The sequence below is a fragment of the Littorina saxatilis genome, linkage group LG8, assembly GCF_037325665.1.
Source record: "Littorina saxatilis isolate snail1 linkage group LG8, US_GU_Lsax_2.0, whole genome shotgun sequence".
Lineage (NCBI taxonomy): Eukaryota > Metazoa > Mollusca > Gastropoda > Littorinimorpha > Littorinidae > Littorina > Littorina saxatilis.
In genome coordinates this window covers 10,421,658-10,434,991 of record NC_090252.1, presented here as the reverse complement: position 1 = coordinate 10,434,991, position 13,334 = coordinate 10,421,658, and the positions used below count along the sequence as shown (strand labels likewise).

Here is a 13,334-nt window from a genome sequence, read left to right as displayed (position 1 = left end):
TTTTTCCCATCATGTTTCCCTACATCTTGTAAAACCCCTTTATGGTGTTGTGCTGCTTTTGCTTTTTTTTCCCCTTTGTATTTGCTGTCTGGAAGAAGCCTTCATAAGCAAATACGTGACCATGTGTGTGATGTTCTTGTGTTGGTGAGTACCGATTTAAACGATTTTGTTTTTCAACATTGTGATGGTGTTATGTCTGAACGATCTTAAACATTGCATGGTAATCTGCGCATAGTCTATCTGAAAGAAAAACCAGTGCCATGCATTCTGCCTCTGTAATTTGTTTCTCTGGTTTGCAGATAAAGCGGCGCTTAAAACCGTTCGAGCTGACCACACAAACCTTGAAGGTAATGATGGACATACTGGATCAAGAAATGATTAAAGGTCTCAACGAAACCACACGAGCTGAGGCAGACGTCAAGATGTATCCTGTTTACTGTTCAATGCCAGATGAATTAGGTGGGTTGTTAATAGCGAATGATCGGATTGCAATACACATTTTCTTAAACAGAAGCTGGTAGCCAAATGAGTGTATTGTTATTAATTGTGTTTAAGCGTCTGTAGTGGCTAATTGTTTGAAGTCTGTATGTGTGTGCATTTGTTAATATTTGAATTGAATCCCTGGTACATTTATGAAAGCAGTTTGACTCTGATTTTTTACTGTAAGTTAACTGCTTTATGCATGGTGGTGACAGCAAGTCACACTTTTTTCGGGCAATAGGTGACAGTCCCTGCTACTTGCCAAGGCGGTTAGTGTAAATACATAATTGTAAATGTTTAATTATGACTATAAATCCTTGCAACAACAATTGTAAATGTTCTGATACATGAACGAAAGTATTGCTCCTATCGTATACTTTTGCAAGGACAAATGGCGACCAATGTATGATGTATAAGCTGATAAATGAAGTAAGGTAACAACCAAATTGTTGTAATAGATAACTGCATACGTATTATTTCGGATTCCTTTCCTTACTTACTCTTGTATGAGTACTAACATAATTAACCTGACTTCACACAGCCAAAGTTGTGCATTAATTACAAATATAAGGGTTTGATTTGACTTGGGGTTAATTCATCCCACATAATTATTGTATAGGTCCAATATCAATCAAAACAAAAACAGTGTTGTTTTGAGAACTTCGGTTTCTATGATGAAATATACAAACATGATTATTCGGACTTCACATAGCCAAAGTTATGCATTAATAACAAATTTAAGGGTTTGATTTGACTTGGGCTTAATTCATCCCACATGATTATCGTATAGGTCCAATAAATCAAAACAAAAACAGTGTTTTTTGAGAACTTTGGTTTCTATGATGAAGACATACCAATGGATGTGGATCAGGAAGATGGCGGGGAGTTATAGTGTTAATAGACACGCTCAAGAAGATGGATGTGGTGGCGATACCCTGAACTTGCATCATAACGGAGGAGGTAGCTTTCGTAAGGTTGTTGTTTCAGACGCACGTGTAGTGTCTTTCGAATGCACTGTTTGCCTTGGCAAGTTAGATGTCGTCCTGTTTTGTAAATACTAGTAGCCCAGGTAGGTAAACTGTCGAACTACCTTCTGCTCCGATGGAGATGGTGGGAGGGTGGTAGCTGGCTCAAGGTGCCAATAAGTGGAAGAACTCAGTCTTTTTGAGGCTCACCTCAAAACCACAATAATTATGTGGACGTCTTTACAAAAAAGTTCCGTGTATGCAATAAGGGCTGTGTCATCAGCAAACAGCTTCACAAAGATAATGCTTACAGTAGTGTGATGGATAAGTGTGGCCCTGACATGCAGTATTCATCGAACGCACATGATGAAAATATAGAGATAATAGACTTAAACATCGTCAAATGCTAAAAATGCTTATTTTCATCTCAGGTCTTGGCGATTATTTGATGGTGGACTTGGGAAGCACATGTGTCAAGGTGTCCGACATACAGTTACGAAAACATGGCGTCAAGATCCCTTCTGTCAGCTACCCGTTGGACCCTGCGATGAAGAAAGCTACAGGCGAGGAGGTAATTAAGTCAGTGACACTTGCGCTGGTAATTACAAGGCCTTACCTGCTATACTTGCTAGTGTGATGTGATATGATGGTGGTATGCCATGCCAGTTCCCTCGATGAAAAGTTCGAAACATGTGTAGAGAGAAGATTTAGGGTTGCCTTTGGTAGGTTAAATAGTGGTATTGTCACATCGGCGCTTGACCTACAAAAGTATGGAAAGCATATCACTTTTTTCAACAACAGGTTGTGCCTCAATCTTTAACAACAAATGAAGCCCGGTTATCTGAAAATCAATGCTTCTGTTAAGAGAGGTATTCATTCAGCGAGGTCACAGTTACAGAATGTGCGAACAGAGCCAGCAAAATGTGTGCTTGTATCAGTGAGGTATTTTAATGTAATAAAGCTTGTGTTGTTAAAAAAAAGTATCGTAATATATGGAACTAGTGGCCATACGTTCCTTTTTTAGGTCTGATGTCAATATCAATGAGCTGAAAGGTCAATAGCCATGGGTTGTTTTTGGACCAGAGTCACCTTGAATTTGGTGCAAGACTTTATAACATGGTATAAAGTAATATTGTCCAAGCTACATGTATAAAAACAAATATGACATAATTAAGATTTTAAAACAAATCTTCTGGCTGATTTTTCAGTGACTTACATTTAAAGAAACTAATAGTATTTTCAAACTCATTTTACTATCAATGGACACGGTTGAGCTACAACATTTTGCAAAAAAATAAAGTGAATTTATGGCTATATCAAGTAGAATCATGATCCCGACGTTATTAGGTTAATGACAAGCCAAATAATGTGTACAGGCAAAAGAGGTTGAAAAGTCAATGTACATAACCCCATTAGTTGATATCAATCTTTAAACAAGTCCTAGGAGCGTGTGTGCTTATGCTAATGTAAATACGTTCATATATAATCACACAAACATCTTGCATGAAATAAATGTACATGCTCGTTCACGTGACCTTTCCGCACGCAGCAAGGCTGATATCCTTAAGGCTAGTAGGAATGACCCGGTTGCTCATTCAGACCTAGTGTCTGCTTTCCCCTTGTCTCTCTGGGCTCCTTGAATGCCAGTCTTGCTTATTGGTCAGCATCTTTCAAGCAAGAAATGCTTGATAAAACTGTTAGAAATGAATGTCCTTTGTCTGCATAATTGCTATGATGCTGAAACAACAATTGTTGATAATGCAGACATCAACTGCCATAGCTGTTTCTACAGCTAGTAGTTAATGGTGTGTGTTTTGGGCACATTGACCATAATTATATACATAATCAGGGACTCATTTTGGCTTGGAGTGAAACATTAGAAAGATTTGAATAGATTTCTGTTTCAGACATGACCTTTGGTTTAAACAAAGTTTTATTCAGGATTTCTTCGCATGAACAGTTCAAAACACACAACTAGGACACGCACTCAAGCAAATGCTTATATCACGTGACCAGAACAGTACTAAATTACACACATTTTCGTAATGGTGGACATAACAACAATAAACCAGAGGAACAAATTGAAAGAATGGGGATGGGGAGCTAACTAGGAACAAAGGAATCTACAGAAGATAAAAAGAAAAGGGAGGGGGAGGAGGAAGAAAGTACTAACAACCACAAGGAGAGACTAGGACGAAAGCGCATAGGAAGAGAGCATCAAGTCTAAGACATGCAACATGTAAATTCAGGTAAATGTAACAATTTTTTTTATGGAAGGCAGTAATTCGTTAACATGTAAAATACGAGACAAACGATAATAATCATTACTTATACGCTGCTTATGTAATCAAATACGATAACACAGGGAGAGGCAGTGTGGAGGTACACATACGCATGACCTTTAGTAGGGTTGACTGCTTCCGTGAAAGCAGGTATATAATTGACAATGCTCAGCATAATTGTATGGTCTGCCTTCATGCTGAGTGGGCAATTACTAGCACCAACAAATGTCGCACACATTGTGAACTAGGTCATTGTCCCTCAGAATGAGAGAACATTGGAGATGTTTTTAATAATGTCAGGGGCCATTTAGTCATTGTTGTTGGTCACATGTGCCCACTTTGATGAGCGATAGCTTCCATTTGTGTTATTGTTAGAACAAAAATCATACCACATAATAAATAGACAAGTTCTAACAACGAATGAGCTATTACTAGACATTGATATATCTAAGCAATACTGGTAGGTGACCTATTCAGGGGACTATGCTGTGTAACGCAAAATCCTAATCTTCCGAATGCTAGAAACCTTTTGCTACTTTGAAAGAATCAAAGCATGGAACATTTCTTTTTTTCATCAGATATTTGATTTAATCGTGTCAGCCATCAGCCGGTTTGTAAGGGTCCAACAAAAGTCTGATAAGCAATTGAAGTCAGTGCTCGTCGTCCATTTCCCTTGTCATCACAAGACTATTGATAAAGCGAATATTGCCAAGTGGACCAAAGAGTTCAGCTGTGAAGGGGTTGTCGACCAAGATCTCAATGAGCTGCTCCAGAAGTCCATACGGAGAAAAACCGTGAGAACACCATTTCAGACATACATAAATGAATTACACCTATATCATTTTAAGAAACACACAAAGAAACGCACACTTACACACACACGAACACAACGCACACACACACACACACACACACACACACACACACACACACACACACACGCACACACACACACACACACACACACATGCACGCATGTACGCAAACACACACACACACACACAAACACGCACGCAAACACACCCACACCCACATACACACACACACACACACACACACTCTCTCTCTCTCTCTCTCTCTCTCTCTCTCTCTCTCTCTCTCTCTCTCTCTCTCTCTATCAGCATCCTTTGTGTTAGGGAATTATTTCATTGCTTAAATGAATTTGAATTGTTTTTTTCCCTTTTTTCCACAAGCAGGACTTGAAGCTGAAGGTTGTGGCCATTGTCAATAGTGCTGTTAATACACTGATATCTGCGGTTTGCCACAATCCAAGATGCATGATAAGTCTTGTTGTTGGCAACGGATTTAACGCCTGCTATGTTGACAAACATCAAAAAGAAGAAACTGGCGGTGCTGAAGGCAAAGGGTCCTTAGAGGTAAGGCTTCGTGATCTTGATACTATTTTTGTGTGGGTGTGATTTACGGTTTAATGGGTTGGAAGGTGTGGTTGGTATTGTTGTGTTGTCTGAGTGAAACTCCGAAATGTGTTCACTTTGTGAAAATATAGACCCGCGTGTCATGTGCACATAGGCCTATGTGTCCTCTAGCAAAATATAGTAAACAGCGTGTTTTTTCTTGCTGCCAAAGTAATATTTAATAAGTCAATAATGAAACAAAGCTTCTCGCGTAAAACCTTGTTTGTTTTTAACACTAACGTTGGGATTGATCCAGAATGTTTAATCAGTATGTGTTGCTTTAAGAGACGTCAGAACAAGGTAGGGTCAAAATAACTCCTCTCTTGCTTAGTTTCTAAAGTTATAATAAAACACAGAAACATATTCCAAAGACTCTAAATGATAAGCAACAACAGCCCAGAATCAATCAGACTATGATTTAAATCAAATCATTCAAGAATATGTGTGTTGTGACTTGGATTTTAGTGTGTGTTGAATTACATTATAAGAGAGCAATCTGTGATCCGGGCGTGGCCATAACAAAAACTGAAACATTTTACATGGATTTTCATGTTTTATAAATCTAAAATTGTGATCGTATTTTGAGTAAAGAACCTCATAGCCTGAATTGAAGATATTGTACATAATTATTTTTAACAAAGCAGCCCAAACAAATGCAACATCATTACAATCCCTGCGAATTCCCATACTCGCTCCCCAAATGCATTCAAAGGGTGGAATGGTGTATTTAAGTTCTGCAAAGGAGAGGTTATCATACATTTGCCATTGTTGCGGTATTTAAAATGTGGATGAAAAACTCATTGTATTTACACTCACTTGTCACAGATCTACAACACAGAGCTCGGGGCACTGGGAGAGAACGGCTCTCTGGATTTCCTCAGAACTGCTTATGACACAGAACTGGATAACACATCTAAAAAACCTGGAAGTCAGATGTGAGTGTTATTTGTTTGTTTGTTTGTTTGCTCAACGCCCAGCCAGGGCGGTGCTGCTTTGACATTTAACGTGCGCCACACACAAGACAGAAGTCGCAGCACAGGCTTCATGTCTCACCCAGTCACATTATTCTGACACCGGACCTACCAGTTCTAGCACTAACCCCATAATGCCAGACGCCAGGCGGAGCAGCCACTAGATTGCCAATTTTAAAGTCTTAGGTATGACCCGGCCGGGGTTTGAACCCACGACCTCCCGATCACGGGGCGGACGCCTTACCACTAGGCCAACCGTGCCGGTGTGAGTGTTGTTGATATATAATTAGCTGATGTAATATAACAACTTGTTGCAACGGGTGCTTTGTCTACCTTGCATTGTCATATTGTCTAATAATTATGTGTACCTTATATATATTACACAATGTTTCATTTTTAACTCACATTGCAAATCCGGAGAGACTCTCTTTGTTTAATGGTGCACTTACGGGGGTCGAGGCTTGCCGGCAGTGCCCCATTTATATAGAAAGTCCGGGGGTACACTCTTTGTGCGGTTATAGCATGCGTTCTTGTTTTTGGACTCAATGCTACGTCTATTTACTTCCCATGCAGGGCCTCAGGAATTTGCATTTACTATGTGCACATTTGGTAAAGACACGCATGAAAGTAGTTTGGTCATCCACAGCTGTGGTGAAAAATAATTAAATGTGTTCAGTTTAATTCTTTTAGGCTTTATATGGACTTAATATGTTGACATCGGTTAATGCAACTTTATTTAGTGGGTAACAGTTTACAATCATATTTCAGCCTGGAAAAGATGGCGAGCTGGACGTATATTGGAGAAATCGTGAGACTGGCTCTGAAGGATCTGAGAAAGGATCAACTGGTATTGACCGATGCATCTGAAAACACGAATCTTTTTAAGGAAGGTGTCTTCACTGCAAACCATGTTGCAACAATTGACAAGTAAGGATATTTTTTCTCTTCATTGTTGTGGTTATTTTTGTAGGGGGGGGGGGGGTTGTGGATGGCGAAAGGGATGCTGAGAAGGAGGGGTTGAACGCTTTTACTTCCATTTCTTGTTCTTGTTCTTGTTCTCGTTCTTGTTCTTCTTTATCATCATCCCCAGCATCATCATCATCATCATCATCATCATCATCATCATCATCGTCACCGTTATAAGCATCGTTTGATAATCATCACCATCATCATCACCATCATCATCATCATCATCATCATCATCATCATCATCATCATCATCATCACCAACAACAACATTATCACCCTGCTGCTCCGCTCTATACCTTCTCATTCTCTTCAATATCAGAGTGCTTTCGTTCAATTAAACTCAAACATTAATTTGTTTCAGAGATATGAGCAAAAACTCCGTGGAGACGGCAGACATATTGATAACTTTAGGAGTGATGAACCCCACGGACGAAGATCTCAAGACTGTGAAGTACATCTGCAGGCTTGTTACGGAGCGAGCAGCCTCATTAGCAGCTGCAAGTAAGATACTGTGTTCTTTCTAGAGACGCAAGCGCGATAAATGATATCGGTACTATGACAACTGGAACGCTTTGGTCAATTTGCGTCAGTCAGACAATGACAAAATACAAAAGGTGTTTATTTTATTGTCACATTTGGAATTCAACCTATATATTGTTGTCCTTCTAGTTGATCTGTTCTAGCTGATTATCTCAACACTTGTTTCAAAATGATTCTGCAACGGAATAACAGAGCAAACGATTTGCATTTCAATTTGCATGTTATGTGGAAAGATGGCATACGGCAAATGCATTTTCTGAACCGTTCTTTGTGCATGTAGTGTACTAGTCAGCTTGATAGTAATTCTGATTACATCGCTCAACGGCGATCGCCAGTTATCTCTCTGACCGGACGCGAAACTCCTACGCGAATCTATCAAAACAAGTTATCTCCCATATGTTGTTTGCGAGACGAAAATAATTGCAGATTGGCCGACTTCGACAGTGATCTCCGTTCTGTTCTTCACAGTTATGATAAAGACATCGTTCTAAGGTCAAAACAAGTCGAAATTTTAAGACTGCTGCCGGAAGGAGACCGTAATATATGGTTGCAACACTACAGAAAAAATCGTCTGCTTCAGCGAACGCCGAAACCAAACGGTTGATTATCACGTGACACTTTTGCCATATTTAGAGTTGTTTGCACAGTAAATACAGCCGCGAAAAAATAGCTCGCTTGAAACTGTCTTACAAATCAATTCATTTGTAATTTAAAAATTACACAACACCATGAACAATTATTATCGACGATCGCAAATCTGCTTATATCAATAACACATTACGAAAAGCTCTAGTATGTTTTCCTAAATATTTTAGGAAACTCAGAGCATAATGTCAGGGATAAAAATGAGACCTATTTTTAAACCTGAGTTCAGGATGCTTGGTAGTATGTGTTGTGCTAGACAAAGATAATGGAAGACATTTTAAGTCAGTTTGCACATTCCTTTTCCTCCGGAAATGTTATGCATTATCTTTTCTGAGGGCGTCTAAACTAATGGGTCTCAGCTAAATGACACTAACGGGATCGAAGCGGCTCCGCAATAAACATTTTGGACATTTCATGGACTCATGATTTTATAACATTTTGTGTTGGTAGGGGTTGACAAAAACTGCTAAGTCATGGGAAGTGCTATGTCCCTGACTTGTTTGTGTCAGGGAATCATCATCATTTGTTCTATTTGCAGGTCTTGCAACTCTCATTAATCGCCTGAATCAGCCTGAAATCGTGATCGTGGTTGATGGAGAACTTTACAGACAAATTCCGCGTTTCCACGACGTGATGTACAGCAAGACACAGGAGCTTGTCAAGCCAGCACTTAGGGACAAGGTAAGCACATACAATTTAACAGATATGAATAATTTTTACATCGTCTTCGAATGGTTGTACCGTAAAGTACCTTGTAAGCGCCCAGTATCGAGTAAGCGCCCACCCCCCACTTTTAGTCCAAAACCGTGCATAGGGTATAGTACCTTGTAAGCGGCCACCCCCCACTTTGCACCATTGAAATCAGGGGTAATAAAAATTCCGCACTTGATCTGCTAGTTTTGTGAATGATTTCCCTCCGCTCTTGCAAACCCTATCAAACGCCTGCAAGTCAATGATTACAAGATGCCGCGGATCAAATCGTACACCGTTGCATTTAAGCTGTCAGCTCTTGACTATTTGATTAATAACGCCAATGGAAATGTGTCGCAAACAACAAGTGAGTTTGGGGTAGATAGAAAAAGGATACGAGAATGGCGAGAGAATCGCGATACCCTGTTACGTCACCAGGCCGGAAAGGAAAAGAAGAAGCTCTCTCTCTCTCTCTCTCTCTCTCTCTCTCTCTCTCTCTCTCTCTCTCTCTCTCTCTCTCTCTCTCTCTCTCTCTCTCTCTCTGATCTCTCTCTCTCTGATTTCTCTCTCTCTCTCTCTCTGATCTCTCTCTCTCCCTCTGTGATCTCTCTCTCTCTCTCTGTGATCTCTCTCTGTGATCTCTCTCTCTGATTTCTCTCTCTCTCTCTCTCTCTCTGTCTCTCTTTCTCTCTCTCTCTCTCTCTCTCTCTCTCTCTCTCTCTCTCTCTCTCTCTCTCTCTCTCTCTCTCTCTCTCTCTTTCTGCCGAAAACAGTCTTTGGCCAAGTAAAATAGACAAGAAAAGGATGCGACGACATTTGTCTCCCTAAACTCTTCTAATGACAATACGAACAAGAAAAACAATGGAAGATGAAAAAAGAAAGAAGATATGATTACGAAGAGATCAAAGATCACATTTCTTACTGAAAACTGCTCGTGCATAGGGTGTAGTACCTAGTAAGCGCCCACCCCCTACTTTGGGTCGGAATTCGTGCACAGGGGGGGTGGGCGCTTACAAGGTACTTTACTGTACTTGCAATGACTCTCATGAAACAAGCGTTGGTTTGGTTAACTGGTTTTTCAGGGTGACAACGTTTTATGTAATAGTGTACTAACAATTAATAAAGAAATCAACTTAGCTTCAGAAACCTTCCTTCCATCTCCCCCGTTCCTTCCTGTTGTATTTGTATTCAATACAATACTAAAACCAACATGTTCTCTTTTGCAGTTCTACCTGGTATCATCCTTCAGTGGAGGCTGTATTGGGGCAGTACGCATGGCGGCCGCTGCACTGTCTAAGCAGAACGCAGCTGCTGCTGATACTTGACAAGAACACGACTGAAGCATTTCCCCTTTGTTTCTTTGAGGAGGCTCAAGTAGTACACAGATGTACAATTTCCCACAAGTTTCAGCCTGGAAAACTGTTTTCTTTCAAGGTCAAACCTGAGTTGATCATATTCGGATGCGTGCATGTATCGAGCTAATTAGTTACCTTCACTGTGTCTGGTCAGGTGAATAGATAAAGTAATATGAGTATGGACACACAGAAAAATATCAGTGAGTGATTCGCGGAAGACATTCATACGTGACTTAAACTAAACTGGCAGTTGCATCATTGCTTTGTAACATGTAAACATTACTAAAGAATGGTGCAGATTTGACGGAAAACAACATCATTGAGGATTTAGGGTGACTTCTAATTTAACATCATTGATACCAGGATAATTAAATTTTAACAGATTAAATCAAACCTTCAACTCAATGTCAGAAGTTAAGTAAACTTGTATTAAAACAGTTATTCATTTAGATTGAATACTAAGCTTTATCAATGGTACGTGTCAAAAGGATGTCTCTTCCGCTTCTCATAAGTTGATCTTTCTGTGCAAGACCAGACGTGGGTCACTTTGGAAAGATGCCAAGTTTGGGTAATTATCGTTTGTCACATACTAGACAAGAGCTGCAAGAGCAAACGTGTGTGGGATGGAGGTCAGCAGAGGAAATTCTAACGGCATGGTCAACAGCCCAAACACCGCCAGTGCCACCACCAACAGCATGTACGGTGAACGACTGAAAGAAATGTTAAGTTTCAAGAACCTTGGAGCGATCCTGTCAAAAGACGGCAGCTGCTCGGTAGACATCTGCATACACATCGCCACAGCCACTGCAGCGATAGCCAGGCTAAATATGGCATAGAAGAGCAGCATCAGCTTCCAAATAAAACACAACCACTTCAGGTCAACTGTCGTCTCCATTCTGCTATAATATACGGCTGCGAGACATCGACACTGCTGGTCGATGAACGAAGAGTCCAGGCATTTGAGACCTGGTGCCTGAGAAAAGTCGCTTTGACAACGATACACAGAGAACAAGACAGGAGCATCGTGGGCCCCCATGAACCTCTTCTGGCAACCTTCACACGCAAGAAGTTGGTGTTGGTTTGTCACCCAACAAGGCATGCATGACATTCACTTCAAAACCATACTCACAAAGCACTGTCTTCTTCTTCTTCTTCTGCGTTCGATGTTGGTGGCCGTGCTAGATCCTCAGGCCAGTGGCTGCCAGGAAGTCCGCAGTACAAAGCACTGTCAAAGGAGGAAGCAGACGCGGGATTCAAGGGAGGTAACAACTACTGCTCAGCGCAATGAGAGCACTTTGGAAGACACACTGCATACTTTTTTTTATTTATGAATGCCAAAAACTGATGAACAGGACAGTGTCGGATATGTTGTGTGCCCTGTTCGTCAAGTTGAAAGTCATCATTTGGGATATTATTTTCTTGAGAATGATTAAACGCTCTATTACAGCATTAAGTAACCTGTGTTGGTTGATTAAAATAGAACCCTCTATCGGATTACTTTCATCAAGAATGAATGTGTTCTAGCAGTACGATACACTTTGATTAAGTTTTAAATAAAAGCCAGGGTTGCTCAACTTGTTGACACGAGTGTTTAAGGGATACTCATTTATCTGTAGCCTTCATTTTAATGATTGTGTTAAAATAATGTGAAAGAAAATAAATGTTGACCAGAATTAAAGAATTTGTAATTAACCCCAAAGGACATTACAATCTTCCAGTTCTGCTTTCAGACAATCATAGATTTATGTTCAGCCAAATATGACTGCCAGTGTTAGCATACTTGATGAGTTTAAGAAAATGGACTCTGACATTCATGTAATTGGAGCAAACATGCGTAGTTGAAAATTCTTCTTCTTCTTCTTCTGCGTTCGTGGGCTGAAACTCCCACGTACACTCGTGTTTTTTGCACGAGTGAAATTTTACGTGTATGACCGTTTTTTACCCCGCCATTTAGGCAGCCATACGCCGTTTTTGGAGGAAGCATGCTGGGTATTTTCGTGTTTCTATAACCCACCGAACTCTGACATGGATTACAGGATTTTTTCGTGCGCACTTGGTCTTGTGCTTGCGTGTACACACGGGGGTGTTCGGACACCGAGGAGAGTCTGCACACAAAGTTGACTCTGATAAATAAATCTCTCGCCGAACGTGGGGACGAACTCACGCTGACAGCGGCCAACTGGATACAAATCCAGCGCGCTACCGACTGAGCTACATCGATTATAACACCTTCAAATCCTCTCCATAAAGGATTTAATTTTGTTAAACACAGGCATGCATGTGCACAAGAATGCTCTCAGGATCTGTACCTCCATCCCACCCCCTTTACCAACCCCGTGTTCGACATTGGTGTCACAGTTTTAAATAATTCCAAACCTTAGGCGAAGAAACTTAAACGTGTCACTAATACGATTTGTTTTAACTTGTCCGCAATAATCCTACAGATTCATCTTCAACTACCGGCCACAATCATTCTTCTATAGGTTGTAGCACATCTAAAACCAATTATTTGATGCTTGATACATTTATAAGACCCCCATTTTATAGTAATAGTGTAGGTCCCACTCACTCTTGCCACGCTGGCCAGCAAACCTGAAAATAGCCTGGCCTCGTTCATTTTGTGGCATATAGTTATGCCTTTTCTTTATTTACTATTTGTGTGAGGTTTGTTTTGAATCTTTCGCCCTCTTAATACACAACAAGTGAATCAGTGAGCAATGATGTCGTTCACTATCCTGCGAGAATGTGTGTGAGAACATTTCAACTGTTAATAGTAATTGTGTGAAGTAAGTGATTGGCTCAACTAGGTCGCGAGTCGTCTTTGCCTGACTAAGAATTGAATTGAATTGAATTGAAATTTATTTTACGAGGGTGACAGAATAAGCAATGCATACATGCTTCTTTTCATCCGGCCCTCGCCCATTGAGGGGTAACAAACAAGAAGAAATAAAAGATAAGTTTAACAATAGTACAACTGACATATTTACCATAATTAACATGTCAAGCAACCAATAAGACATTT

The 13,334-nt window shown here is 40.3% G+C and overlaps 2 protein-coding genes across 2 annotated transcripts in view; both read left to right on the top strand.

Moving 5' to 3' along the window:
• LOC138972755 (hexokinase type 2-like) overlaps nucleotides 1–13,334 on the top strand; it is a 289,080-nt gene that overhangs the window by 86,877 nt on the left and 188,869 nt on the right. The window lies entirely within an intron of this gene.
• On the top strand, nucleotides 1,803–11,765 carry LOC138972754 (hexokinase type 2-like). The gene is made up of 8 exons (XM_070345426.1): nucleotides 1,803–2,016; nucleotides 4,306–4,521; nucleotides 4,924–5,103; nucleotides 5,968–6,077; nucleotides 6,882–7,040; nucleotides 7,444–7,583; nucleotides 8,806–8,948; nucleotides 10,184–11,765. Exons 1-8 carry the CDS (start codon nucleotides 1,849–1,851, stop codon nucleotides 10,280–10,282), a joined length of 1,215 nt encoding a protein of 404 aa, XP_070201527.1. The 5' UTR covers nucleotides 1,803–1,848; the 3' UTR covers nucleotides 10,283–11,765.